Source organism: Danio rerio, chromosome 9 (genome assembly GCF_052040795.2).
Source record: "Danio rerio strain M-AB ecotype USA chromosome 9, GRCz13ab, whole genome shotgun sequence".
Classification (NCBI taxonomy): domain Eukaryota; kingdom Metazoa; phylum Chordata; class Actinopteri; order Cypriniformes; family Danionidae; genus Danio; species Danio rerio.
This window is the reverse complement of record NC_141029.1, coordinates 3,402,501-3,416,895: the sequence shown is the minus strand read 5'-3', so window position 1 is coordinate 3,416,895 and position 14,395 is coordinate 3,402,501. Positions and strand designations below refer to the sequence as shown.

Below are 14,395 nucleotides of genomic sequence, written 5' to 3'. Positions count from 1 at the left end.
CGCATCCCCTCAGGCCAAACACACAGCAACACTTCACAAACACACAAGCAAACACTGACAAAACCTTCTGAGAGAAAAAGCCATGATCACGCAATGATTAGTTTTAATAATTTCAATTTTTAGTTTTAATAATTAGTTTTAATAATCGCAAGAACGCGATGGAGATGTGCAGCGAGGAGACATCTGATAACTAAGATGAGCTAATAACCGCAAAAAATGCCTGACTTAAGCAGGATTTGGAGCAGCTTTCTAGCACGCACCATCATAGTGGTAAAATACGCATCTGAGCAATTTATTAAGCAGTAAAATTAGCCTGGGGAATAATGTTGCATTATTACAGAAATAAAAGTGTTGACTGCATTTGTTTTGCACTAAAATCAGTCAGTGATAATGTCGCATTGTTTTTGCAATGTGTTTTAAGCTGTCGGAACATATATAACAATACAATGTAATATAACATAATTTAATAATACAATATATTTTAATATAATAATAAAATATAATAATAGAATATAAGATATAATATACAATAATTTAATATAATAGTATATAATATAATATAAATATTAAATATATAATAATATAATTTAGATATTATAATTATAATAATATAAATTCTATCAATACTTAAAACATAAAATAGTTCTAAAAACAGAAATAATTTAATTAATTTGATTAGAATTGAATCACCGATATTATAATATTAAATTAAATCTGTTTGATTACATTTGAATTACCGGAATCATAATTTATATAAAACTGATAAGAATCTAATTACCGGAATATTAAAGTTTATATAAAAGAGGGCGTGACTTAAACTGGAAGTGCCGCCTTAAAGGGAGGGGCTACTATCCATCAAACTTTTTGACAGGTAGTCCCCCATATATCTCTCTATGTCATCAGAAGTGACTAGTCAACGTCAAGTCGTTCAACCCCCAGTGTGCATGTACCTTTTATTACTGATGTTGTGGGGACCAAATGTGTCCACAATTATAGCAATTTCAGTAAATTAGGTCATTTTTTGGTACCCATGAAGAAAACAGCTCATAAATCACACAGAATGAATTGTTTTAAAATTTTTTGCTTCCTGTGAGGTTTGGGTTTAGGGGTAGGGGGAGAGAATATACATTTTGTACTCTAAAAAAAACATCACGTGTATGAGAAGTCCCCATAAGGATAGCAGTACAAGTGTATGTATGAACACCAACAGAGTGAAATCACTGTGCAAAGAAATGAGAGAGAGACAGAAAGATTCATAAAAAGAACTCTTCAGCCCACCCATGCGATCTCTTGCCTGTGTGAAGGTGTTTGTATATGACAATCATGTTTACTTGAAGAGGTGTGTGTAGAGCGAGGAGTGAGTCAGTGCTGATTGAAAGCAGGTGTGTGTGCGTACCTGACAGTGGAAGACATATTCCGGTGTGGCCTTCTTGTACTTCATGTTCCAGACCAAAGCCACTCCGTCAGGCTCATGCGGAGCTTCCTCGTTGTTGTTGTAAGAGGCAACCAGCAACTCTGGATACTGTGAACACATGTGTAGAGCTCAGGAAAACAACACCTCTAGCACACAGGAAAAACTCTGAACTGCTGGCTTCCAGCTCATCCTGGCCAAGAGTCACCCACCTACATTATACACTAATATTTGTCTTTTTGTATTGTTACAGATATGTTAGAAAAAGTCAAATAATTGACATTGTGCAGATTTAAATTTGTTAATAAAAATAGTAATTGAAAATGCAAACTAAATACTAACAAAATGTTCATGTCTCACTGTTTTAAAGGGGATCTATTATGCAAAAATCACTTTTATATGTGGTTTAAACAGTTGTGTTGCAACATTGTGTGATTATAAACAGCTTCTAATTGTCGAAATTGTTTTAATTTTATTTGCTATAATCACTCTTGATAAAAACAATCTGCATAAACACTTTGATTGACATTCTCCCTTTGCACGTGTCATCAGTGGGGGAAAGCCCCAGCCACTAGTGACCATAGCTGCGTCCCAAATGGCACACTATACACTATGCACTCATGCACTATGTACTTATGCACTTACACACTCAACAGGATAGTATATGTATGTAGTGGCGTCCCAAATGGCACACTTATGGTTTTTTACTAAGCGGAAATTCAAACCGTTTCCCTGATGACGTTTGACGGTTGCCAAATCAGTGACATAAACAACCGAATTATCAAATAATACCTGCCGTGAGTTTAACCACATTCACCATCGGGAGGCGCTATAATCACTCTTGTAGGAGAATTTTGCTTTCACCATCCAAAATAAATAAAGTTATCCAACATGTGCGTCCGATAGCTCCGCCCCTTCCGCTACGTAAGCAAACCTGTGGTCGTTAAGTGCGTGAAGTGTCCATCATTACACACTTCATTTTAGTGGCTGAATGAGTGCATCATCCGGGTAATTAAAGTGCACTTATTATTTTTAGAGTTTTCAGTCTGAACGCACTACTTACACTATTTATACTACAAAATGGCATAGAATAGTGCATAAGTATGCGATTTGGGACGCAGCACATCTCTCTCCCATTAGCATAGGACCTTACTGCAATTGTAGCTCCGCCCTCTTTTGAAAAGAACTCAATCTCAATTGAATTTAAAGCGGAAGTCACCAAAACGCCACAATTAGGATCAAAGCCTAAAAGGGTCAGTTTCAGAAAGTTAAAAACAATATTGATGGTGTATTTAGAGCTGAAACTTCACAAACACACTCTAGGGAGTCTGCCAAAGACCTATTTTACATCTTGTAAAAATGGGCAGAAATGGTATTTTTTATTCCTTACATAAATAATTGCAGGAGACAATGAGAGGTCAAACATGCTGCACGTTAAGAAAACACATGCAAATAGAAAACTGCAAATAGCCCAGAACACAACTGAAAAATATCGGTGACCCCAAAAACCATGAACTAGGCTGTTCTTCCTGTTAGGTGAATAAGTAATCTTACGCTTAAAAGAAAGAGTTTGCTTTTAATAATAAAGAAATAAAAATAATAATAATTAGTACAAAGATAAGTCATTTATAATATAAAAATAAGAATATTCAATTTTGATTTTAGGTTGATTTCAGGTCATTAAGGGTTTAAATGTTTCAGAAAAAACTAAATAACACAAAAATGATCAATATATGAAGATATATACACTTTATATAAAACAAAAAATAACTTGACTTCTAGCCCTCTAGATTACGCTTATTTTACCAAAATAAAATATGATCATGCTTCGATTTTTAATGATTTAATCAGGACAGTAAGGTTTGACTTTGCTTAGATTAAAGTCTTGTCACTGAACAGAAATAATGTCCAGTATAGAATATAAAGTAATGCTGCAGTGGAGACAGAATGAATATTGTGTCTGACTCCATCATGAGCTTGGAGGACTGCATCCATACATCTCTGACATGACACAAATCACTGATTAATAAAGTCATCTGGAATGAAGAAGAAAGGACTCCCAGAGTTCATCAAGATTCTTTATATTCATCTTCAATGCCTCCTCCTTCATCTTACCCCAGACATGCTCAATAATGTTCATCTCTGGTGACTGGGCTGGCCAATCCTGGAGCACCTTGACCTTCTTTGTTTTCAGGAGCTTTGATGTAGAGGCTGAAGTGTGAGAAGGAGCGCTATCCTGCTGGAGAATTTGCCCTGTCCTGTGGTTTGTAATGTATTGGGCAGCACAAATGTCTTGATAGCTCAGGCTGTTGATGTTGCCATTCACCCAATGTATCCCCAAACCATGATCCTTCAAACTTGACTGATTTCTGTGAGAATCTTGTCTCCATGCGGGCTCCAGTAGGTTTTCTCCAGTATTTGTGATGATTGGGATGCAGATCAACAGAAGATTCATCAGAAAAATCCACCTTCTGCCACTTTCCCAAATGATCAACTAGAAGTCAAGTTATTATTTGTTGCTTTTACAACTGGGATCAAGACATGACTTTTGTCAGGTAGTGAACTTGAAGTTTTTACATGTATGAATCACATACCTGTGGGGACCAATCCAGGCAGGTCACCACTCGCTGTTTGGACCAGCGATCATCAACAAACTTCCTATTCAGAGACAGTTTAGTCCCAGCCTGCATCTCACTACAAACAAACACAAGCATCTCCGATTACACAGTGCATATGCAATGCTTGATGATTAGTTTTAGGTGTGTAATGCCGATTATTACCCCTCCTTCTCCTCCATGTCTCGGCCGCTGTAGTCGAAGAAAACATCCACGTGTTCGGACAGAGCGCGCTCCACGATGCGTGTGCTGTGATCGAAAAAGTCCATGAACTCCTCCGAGTGCAGAATCTGTAACTTCTCCTCCTCTGTCAGCTCATGAGGCAGCGCTACACGCATAAACAGACCAGAAACTATGTGTAAATGCATTAAACAAGTGCATTTATACTTTAAAACTGCTGAATTCTGATTCTAATGTCAGCTAAAGTTCTGTGTGCAATTTAATGTATAACTGCATGGCAATTAAAATATGTATACTGCATGGCCTAATATGGCTAGAAACTATACGCTCATTGTGGCGGAGAACACTTTTAGCTTAGCATAAACCATTAAATCGGATTAGACCATTAGCACACCTTTCACAAACATTTCAAAAACAGAGTTTTGATAATTTTCCTATTTAAAGTTCGACTCTTCTGTAGTTACATCATGTACTGAGACCTTTTTCTAGCCCGATATGGCTAAAAACTATACGCTCATTCTGGCGGAGAACACTTTTAGCTTAGCATAAACCATTGAATCGGATTAGACCATTAGCATCTCGCTCAAAAGAAAAAAAAAAAGTTGTTTGATAATTTTCTTATTTAAAGTACGACTCTTCTGTAGATACATCATGTACTGAGACCTTTTTCTAGCCCGATATGGCTAAAAACTATACGCTCATTCTGGCGGAGAACACTTTTAGCTTAGCATAAACCATTGAATCGGATTAGACCATTAGCATCTTTCACAAACATTTCAAAAATAGAGTTTTGATAATTTTTCTATTTAAAGTTTGACTCTTCTGTTGTTACATCATATGCTAAGAGCAGTTTGCATGTCGAGATGGCTAGAAACTAAACTGTAGGAATTTTGCTGCCATACCATTGGCTGCAGCAGGAACATTAACATTATGCAGCGCCTGAAAATAGTTCCTAGCTCGGTAACAGTGCTGTGTAATATTGTTCATGAGAAGTGTCAAGCTTTAAATAGGAAGGGTAACTTTTCTCTTTTAGCGAGATGCTAACGGTCTAATCTGATTTAATAGTGTATGCTAAGCTAAGCTAAAAGTGCTACCGCCAGACCTAAATATTGGCTAAATGGATTTAAAAAAATGCTAAAACACATCTGTTTAACTTTAAGGGAGCTGTAAAATTAGTCCTTTTAGAATGTTCCTTTTAGTAGCTTCATGTTTTTCTAGTCGTTGCAGATTTGAACCATTCAAGAAACTTAATTATTTTAAGCAAAAACTTCTACAACAAAAAAAGATGTGAAATAAAAAACACACAAACTGCGCATGTAGGTAAAAAAAAATTACTTGAATGAATATTAAAAATGTAATGGTGGTTATACATCCATGGCTTGAACTAAAATGCGCTAACCTGCACACATTGAACTTTCAACAATTCAATAGTCTGCTGCCAATGATTTAAGTTAGTGAAGTTGTTTTTAAACATCAGAGCTTAGTGACAAAAACTGCAAATATTCATAAGACATTCATCCACAAAGAGTTAAGAGTGACATAATACCTTCCTCCACTTGTTTCTCCTCTGGTTTCTCCTTCTCGGTCTCAGCTTCTGGCTGTGCTGCTGGAGTCTCTTCCTCTTCATCTTCCTCTGCACACAGAATAAAAGATGATCACACACATTAATTTGACAATAGAGAATTAAAGAGTGATGTTTACATACATAAAGGAGTCAAATAAATGTAATGCTGCATAAAGGGATAGTTCACCCAAAAATGCAATTTCTTGTAAACCTTTAATTCTTTCAAACCTGTTTGAAAATTAAAATAAAATAAAAATAATTGCTGTTAAAAAAAACATCTGCAAATATAATCTGATGTGAACACCAATATGGGGCATTTTGTCTATCTATAGTAGGTAAAAGTGGGTAAATTGACACTTTTTCTACTATACAGCAACTAAACATTAAGCAGCAGTTTCTGTTAAAGAAAGAAAAATAAAGTGCTGTATTTTAATTAGTATCTTGGTGTCTAGGAAGCTTAAGTAACATCGTAACACTCTTCTTTTTAATTATGTATTATCAGCACGGCATTTACATATCAACACCTATTCAGTGATAAACAACTTGGCCTCAGGACAATGTAAACTATGCGCCGGGAAATCAACCAACCATAATAGAGCTCATTAACATATTTAAATTCACAAGTGCGTATTTAACCGTGGAAGTCGTACCGTGCGGTTCAATATTATATTGAGAACCGTGGCATATTCAGCAAAAGAGAGGGCATTCATTTTCAATGAAGATTAAAGGAGGCAGTAATGTTATAGGCTCCGTTTTGTTATAAATATGCATACAGTGAAGATGACGTGGCGAGGCCGTGGCGCAGTAGGTAGTGCTGTTGCCTCACAGCAAGAAGGTCGCTGGTTTGCATGTTCTCCCTGCGTTCGCGTGGGTTTCCTCCGGGTGCTCCGGTTTCCCCTACAGTCCAAAGACATGCGGTACAGGTGAATTGGGCAGGCTAAATTGTCCGTAGTGTACAAGTGTGTGTGTGGATGTTTCCCAGAGATGGGTTGCGGCTGGAAGGGCATCCGCTGCGTAAAAACTTGCTGGATAAGTTGGCGGTTCATTCCACTGTGGCGACCCCGGATTAATAAAGGGACTAAGCCGACAAGACAATGAATGAATGAATGAATGAAGATGACGCTCATATTAATAAGCAGCCACACGACGCCTCCACATTTCTGCTGTCTGTTAAGTTGCTAATATCAAAATGAAAATAGGCAGCTCCTCATATCATGTCTTCATTTTATTGTTAAGATGAAACAACGTAGCCTGCAGGATGATGCGAATTGTGTTATAAAGTACACTGTTCCCTTTGAAGATTTACCCGACGTGTCCTCAGGAGTTTGTTTTCCATATCAAACCTGCAAAGTCTGAACTTACAAGGAGAGGATGCAGGACTGAGCTGTGTGTAGGCTATTTCATATTGAAGAAAAAGCCCCAACCAGATAGGCGGACTGCTGCAGCCCCGCCTTGTTTTCAGATGTCTCTGTTTTCCCCCATCCACACTGAGGGCCTACTCACACTATGCTATCCGAACCGTGCCCAGGCCCGTTTCCCTGATTGTTTGAAAAGTGTAAGATCGCTAAATCGGGCTCAGGCGCGGTTCACTTGGGCTTTGGCACAGTACGCTTGTGTGAGAGTGCAAAACGCGCCAAAGCCCGAAACTGAAAGCGAGACGTGACTTTTAAGGGACTGTTTCATCTGGATTTATTCATCAATCTTACTTTTCAGTGAACGCAAACTGCCGCAGTTTATTAAAGACGCAAACCCCTCACTGTACGACAGCTGCACCTTCAGCAAACCTCCTAATTCCTGCAGCACGATGACTTTATGATTGTTTATGAGTGTCAAAAGTGGCTGTTCGGCAAAGTATCTGACTGCGTATCACCGCATCCTAAATGATATAACTGAAGAAATCCCCACTGTGCTGAGCAAGAGTGCTTCTGACCACGTAATGTGAGTGCGGGCCGTCGGGCGAGACGGGAGGGGGGACAAGCATGCTTTGGCCCGGTTCAAGGCAACTGTACATAGCGTGAGTACATCCTGAGATGGAGCAGCAGCGTTACAGAATGAAAACGGCCTCTTTAGGGTTTACAAAATGCTCCGTTTTCAGCGATCTAAAACTCCGACGTAGTGTGGACGGATGGCATAACCATAGCAAAACTTGCGCATTTTAAAACTAAACCGTATTAGTGTAAAGGGAGCCTCGCTCTCCTCGCACCATGTCACCAGATGTTCTAAGTCCTCAAAGTAGACCCTCTCTAGCTCCTCCTTAACTATCTTCTTTGGGTTATGAATAAAATATGGTAATTCTAATAGTTTAATTTATTTGAGTTTTGGAAATTACCAAGCGACCCCTCGTCATTTTCTTGCGACCCCCACTTTGGGAACCACTGGAATAGGGCATAAGGGGGAGAACTGGGAATAGAACACAACCAGGAACTCTGCTTCTAACTACAGCTCTAGAGGTGAAGTTGGAAACCTACAAGTTTGCCACGCAGTTTGCGAATGTTCATTGGAACGATGGATTTGGGAAACGCCAAATCAATGAACTTTTGTAATGATGGAACTTGAGATCTTAGTTGGCCAGCCATAATTTTCGGAAATGCACCCCAGATTGGGTAGCAATACATTGAGGAAAATTAAGACCGGTTTAAAAAAGATTGAAGACCTACAACACAATATTTTAATAAATTTGAGACTTTTTAAAACATTTTGATTTTGAGATTTAAGACCTTTTAAGACCCTGCGGACACCCTGAAAAGTGGAAAAAGCAAAGTAAATGGACTGATTAATGAAGAAATTGTGACAAGTCCAAGTCTGCAGACAGCCTGTTTATTCCATTGAGATGCCCAAAAACAGCCTGAAGTGTGTTTGAACACTGCATCTACATCCCAGAGTGTGTCCTCTCGCCAAACTACAGGGGGCTTCGCCATTGAAGAGGTCTTAACCTACAGCCCGTCCAACAGACTCCTGGCGTAATTGAGACAGGGACTCTATTGAGCAGCGCATCCCACACACACACTCACACACACGCAGGGCAGCAGGTGCCAGCGGCTCAGACAGCTGACGGCTGCGAGTGTGTGTCAGGCAGATGGTTCTGTGTGTGTGTGTGTGGTGGCACAGGGATGGCACAGGGGTTTCTGCCTGACCGCTCTTAGTCAAGACTCTCTCCGGATACACAAGTCCGTGCAATTAGAGAGTCGGCAGGGGGTCCAGGGACCGCTATTCACCCCCAAACATGAGCAGCTAAATGAAGCCACTGCCCGGACCAGCTGTAAGCCACACACACAGATACACACACACACACACACACACACACACACAGAGCTCATCGCCTTCAATGTTATATAAAGGCCTCAATGTTATATAAAGGCCTCAATGTTATATAAAGGGAAGGAGGCCAAGTTTATCGAACTCCAAAATGGAAAATAGTAGGGATGTGTTTGTTGTAGGCTGTAGTGATGGTGGCGTAACAATTGTTGATTGTTTTTCTTTCTCATAATGAATATGATCCCAACTTAAAATACACAAAAAAAATAATAAATAAAAATCTACTGACTGGCCACTTTATTAGGTACACCTGTACGACTGCTCGTTAATGCAAATTTCTAATCAGCCAATCACATGGGTGAAACTCAAAGCATTTAGGCATGTAGACATGGTCAAGACTTACAAAGAGACAATATCCAGTGAGTGGCAGTTCTGTAGGCGCAAATTATGCCAGAGGTCAGAGGAGAATGGCCAGACTGGTTCCAGCTGATAGAAAGGCAACAGTAACTCAAATACACCACTTGTTACAACCGAGGTCTGCAGAAGAGCATCTCTGAACGCACAAAATGTCCAACCTTGGGGCGGATGGGCTACAGCAGCAAGTTTCTTGAACATGACAATGAGTTTACTGTCCTCGAATGGCCTCCAGTCACCAGATCTCAATCCAATAAAGCACCTTTGGGAGGTGGTGGGACAGGAGGTTTGCATCATGGATGTGCAGTAAGGTTGGGTTGATAAACGATGCAATCGTTCATCGCGGATGGCCGACAGACATCACGATGCTGGGCTCCGCCTCCATCGTGAACTTCAACTTGCTCGTGAAAAATACACACTTAGACCCCGTTTATACGAACACATAATAGTTTTAAAAATGGTATTTTAGAACGAAAACGATCCACGTCTACACTGGCGTTTCACCTAGCATTTCTGAAAAGCCCTTCTTCCACACTATAGAGCTGAAAACGCACATCACGTGACCCCACACACACACACTCTGTCATAGCGTATGTGTGCGTCTGAGCTCCAGCAGTCAGCGAGTGCTTTGAGTACAAAACCCCAGAGAGCAGTGCATGTCGGACAGTTTATCAAGGATGTACCGCTGGATGGCGTCTCACTATACTGTAGTTGTTAAACGTGATATTTAATTAATCTTGTCTCTATCTAATGACTCTTCTGTCTTTTGAATCTATTAGGTAACGTGTCACAGCGTCAGTACACTGCTTCAATCTTTCGCTTTCACGCTTGTACTTAGTAATTTCAGCAGTACTCAGTTACTGTTGGTTGGCTCATGTCGTGCAGCTTTTTTTACCAACCAATTTGTCGGCGCCATTATAATGACACAGATCACCCTGCCTATTCATGCCAGAGTCCCATGGAAAAAGTGATTGACAGGTGGTGATTTGTGTGTAACTAATATTTATTTATTTATGATTTGGTTATGGGTAAAACAAAGACCAAGCGGGTCAGGTAGTTGAAATAGGCCAGTAGCCTACAAATAATTAATTTGTTATCAAACGATGGCAAATTGGTTCACATACACAGGGACATTGGAGTGTTTTAAAGCAGCCATTCATCAGAAGATCGCTCGTATGTCAGCTTGTAGACAAACCAGCTAATCGAAATGCGCCAGTGTCTCTGTATCTGTGGTTACACTCAGTAAACGGCAGTGAGTTTGGTAAACTGATGACCTTTATGGCCAATAGCAGTCATTTCTGTTGAGCACGTGAACACAATAGGCAATCTGCTGTGTTTAAGAACAAGGTCCACGGGAAATGGAAGTTTTTTAAAATTTCAGTACCGATTGATATTGAATTCCAGTGTCATGACAATCCTATCCAGCAAAAGTCAATTAAAATGAAAAATGTTAAAAAATTAAAACATTTTTCTCAACACTTCCGAACAGGCGCAAAATGGGAAAATTAGGGTTGTGTTGGTCTGAAAATAGCAACAAATCACAGCAAACATGTCTTGCGCCTTATTGCGTCAGGTATATGATGGGGCCCATAATGATGGAGATTGGTTCAATGATGATGGCCGCTGGACGTGACTGAATTGAAGGACAACATTTGTGCTTTACATGTACGGCTGGTATTATAATTTGTGTTGAATCAATAAATGATTTTGATGAACTCTTTCCCTGACGTTGGCATGAGAAAACGCTTCCCTACCATTGACGAGTAATACAGCAATCCAAGTTTTTGAAGTATTACAGTAGGGCAAGCTCTAACGCATATCCAGATTGAGGTACATGATGTCATGTAGAGGACAGGAGAAAGTAAGATCGGGGGTAAAAATAAGAGTTATACAACCTTCCCTAGGCTTAATCCCTACCGTTTTTAATCTGTGTCTATACTTTTTTGTTGTTGTTGTTTTTGTTTTTTTTTAGCACCACAAAAACAGTCATTATTAAATCGCTAAAATCACAAAAAAAATTGTGAAAAACTAGAAGTATTGTATTAACTCTGATGTTGCGTTCACACCAAACGCGGAACGCACGTCAAGCGCGAGTGATTCACATGTTAAGTAAATGCAAACGCGCGAATAGACATCCTGTGGCGTGTTACGTGCGAATGGCGCAAATTGCGCGAATGGCGCGGGGCGAATTGAGCGTTTTGCGCGTTTGACGTGCTTAACGAGCGTTTCGCGCGAATCTCTCGATTTCGATAATCTCAACTTCAGCGTACATTCGCGCCGCGTTAACCAATCAGAAGCTTGCTCTTGTGGGGGCGTGATTGTGACGTAGAACCTGTTGTCAGTGTTCCGATGAAAATCCTCCAGCCTTCACCGACAACAAGTCATCAAACTCGGCTTGGCTCAGTCAGAAGCACCGCTGAAAGCCTCCGTCATCCAGGTTAAGTTTCTGGAGGAGTTTATGAGCTCACAGAGCTAGATGCACCTCTGAAAGCATGTAGTGGACTCAGACACGACCCTAAACGTATCGACGCTGTTTTTCAGTCTTCATAAAGCACATAAACACTGTTATTTTCTTCATAAAATCCATGTTAGCCATTTACCTATGAAGCTAGAGTCTTCGGGCAGACAGAAGCCCTGCCCATCACGCGAATCTGTTCTGAAGTGAATTTGACACGCGAATGAAGCGGGGTATGACGTGCGAATGAAGCGAGTAAACTCAAATGTTCACGTGGCTATTTACGCGCGAATAGCGCGATTTATCCGCGCGTTCCGTGTCTGGTGTGAACACAGCATAATATTAGTGAACAAAAGCAGGGAATAGAGAATAGAGAAAAAGTTTAATAAAGTCAAATAAAGTTTCAAGTCATTGGCAAAATTTCCACAAGAACAACTGGAATTATTCTGCATGACTCTTGCAGTCCAATTAAAATAAAAAATAGAAATAAAATAAGTAAAATTCTGAACATTTTGGCAACATGCTACAGCTTACGACTTCATGGAATGCTTTTAATTATTTTCAAAACAAATTAAAAAAAATAATAAATTTAGTTTTTGGACAAATAATTTCTTTAATCTTTAAATTGATTTTGAAACACTCCCTGTATTAGCAGTGAGTTCGGTGAACCGATGACCCTTATGGCCAATCACAGTCATTTCTGTTGAGTACATGAAAACAATAGCAAATCAGCGCTGTTTAAGAACGTGCTCCACAGCGCTTAAATGTTTGTGGGAAATGGATGCTTTTAAAGTTTCAGTACCGGTTGGTACCGAATTCCAGTATCGTGACAACACTAACCAGCATTAGTCACTGGAAACACAGCTCTCAAAATAAGTTTAAAATCATTAGCAAAATTTCCACAAGAACAACTGGAATTATTCTGTAGGACTCCTGCAGTCCAATTAAAATGAACAATTGTCAAAAAATAATAAAAATTCAGAACATTTTTGGCTGCATGCTACAGCTTACGCCCTCATGGAATGCTTTTAATGATATTCAAAACAAATTAAAGCAAAAGAAATTGAATTTTCGGAAAAATAATTTTTTTAATTTTCCCACGAACACCGCTATCCGTTAATCAAAACGAAAGCCTTGCGCTACGCCCATGCTAATAGCATGTTTTTTTTTAGCATGACCAGAAAAACTTGTTTCAATAGAGAGTGAAATCGCCCTTTCCTGCAATAATCAAAATGATAATGTCATCTGTCAGATTTTACATCAGAAACGCGTCCACGGTTCTCTCTGGAGGGGCCGGCTTTGGAGCAGGGGGGGTTTCTCCCTGATGAGTTTATGGAGTCGTTCTGATGACACGGGCCATCTCTTCGCGCCGGGCCCGTACTCAGCAAGGAGAGAGGAGAGAAGGTTAAAATCTTTCCTTTCAAGGGCCTCAATCAGGCTCGGAGGAAAACAGTAATCAGTGTCTTTCAGTCCGGGGCCCGAACGCAACGCGGCCCTTTCTCCTCCAGCCAGACCCGAGCAATCAACCTGCCAGGCATTAGCAGCGGAAAAGACAATCTGAAAATAAGGGGTGTAATGCACCTGCCAGCGAAAATGCCCATTTGGAGAAAAGCAAGTGATCCTGGTGACCCCACAGAGGGGAGAGCGAGGAAAAAAAAGAGAGCGAGAGAAAAACATTTAACAGAATTCACCCTGATGGCAGATCCCCTTCCCATCGACACCTCATCTCAAAGCAGCAGCAATTATAGCTTTTGTATCCCTCAAGAAATAAAAGCTTTTTGCTGGGGGGAGGGGAGGGCGAACGCAGAGAGAGCGGCCAGTAATCGGCAGCCTTTGTCAAAGGACAATGTATTAATGCGAGCGCCCCATGGGGTCAGAGGTTGTTCGAGAACAAGACTAATGCTCTTTGATGTCCTCTGCAGGTGCACCGAGTCCGTCGGGCCGTCCGCTGAATAGGAGACACAGGGAGAGAGACCTCCGAGCGCTCACTGACTTCCACGCGGGTGTGTTTGTGAAAGAGTCCCGGGTGAACTGCAGCTCTGTAAATACCACACTGAGCGACTCGATGAACAGGTTGTTCGCTATGGGCTTTTCTGCTGCTACTGTAAAAGAAACAAAGGGATGTGCGCAGCTCAGCGGGGCAGCGTTGTGCTCATAGCGAACATTAATTTGAACAGACTCAACTGCACGGCATGCAACTGTCCTGCACATTAGTCTATATAATAAATAAAGGCAAATATAACTCTGCAATTTGGAGCCTTTTCACATATTCAGGTTTATCAGTAGTGGAATGCAAGCCGCCTATCCAAATTTTAGGAACAACACATAATAACTTGACTTCTAGTTGTTTACTTGGTATCAGAAGTGGCTTATATGAAAGGCAAAGTCTTCTAGATTATGCTTATTAGACCAAAATAAAATACGATCATGCCTTGATTTTTAGGGCCCTATCATACACCCGGCGCAGTGTGGCGCAAGGCGCGGCGCAATAGTCTTTTGGT

The 14,395-nt window shown here is 40.3% G+C and overlaps 1 protein-coding gene across 5 annotated transcripts in view; it reads right to left on the bottom strand.

Annotated features, from left to right (window-relative positions):
* Positions 1–14,395, bottom strand: part of dync1i2a (dynein, cytoplasmic 1, intermediate chain 2a) — a 61,028-nt gene that overhangs the window by 17,577 nt on the left and 29,056 nt on the right. For all 5 annotated transcript variants that reach the window (XR_015498958.1, XR_015498959.1, XR_015498960.1 and 2 more), the window contains 4 exons: positions 5,753–5,839; positions 4,192–4,354; positions 4,006–4,105; positions 1,397–1,522 (listed from right to left, as the gene is read on the bottom strand). Coding sequence is in view for 2 of the 5 variants with exons in the window: in NM_001442074.1 (NP_001429003.1) it covers positions 1,397–1,522; positions 4,006–4,105; positions 4,192–4,354; positions 5,753–5,839 (476 nt within the window). In the remaining 3 variants the exon portion in view is untranslated. The remainder of the gene's footprint in view (positions 1–1,396; positions 1,523–4,005; positions 4,106–4,191; positions 4,355–5,752; positions 5,840–14,395) is intronic.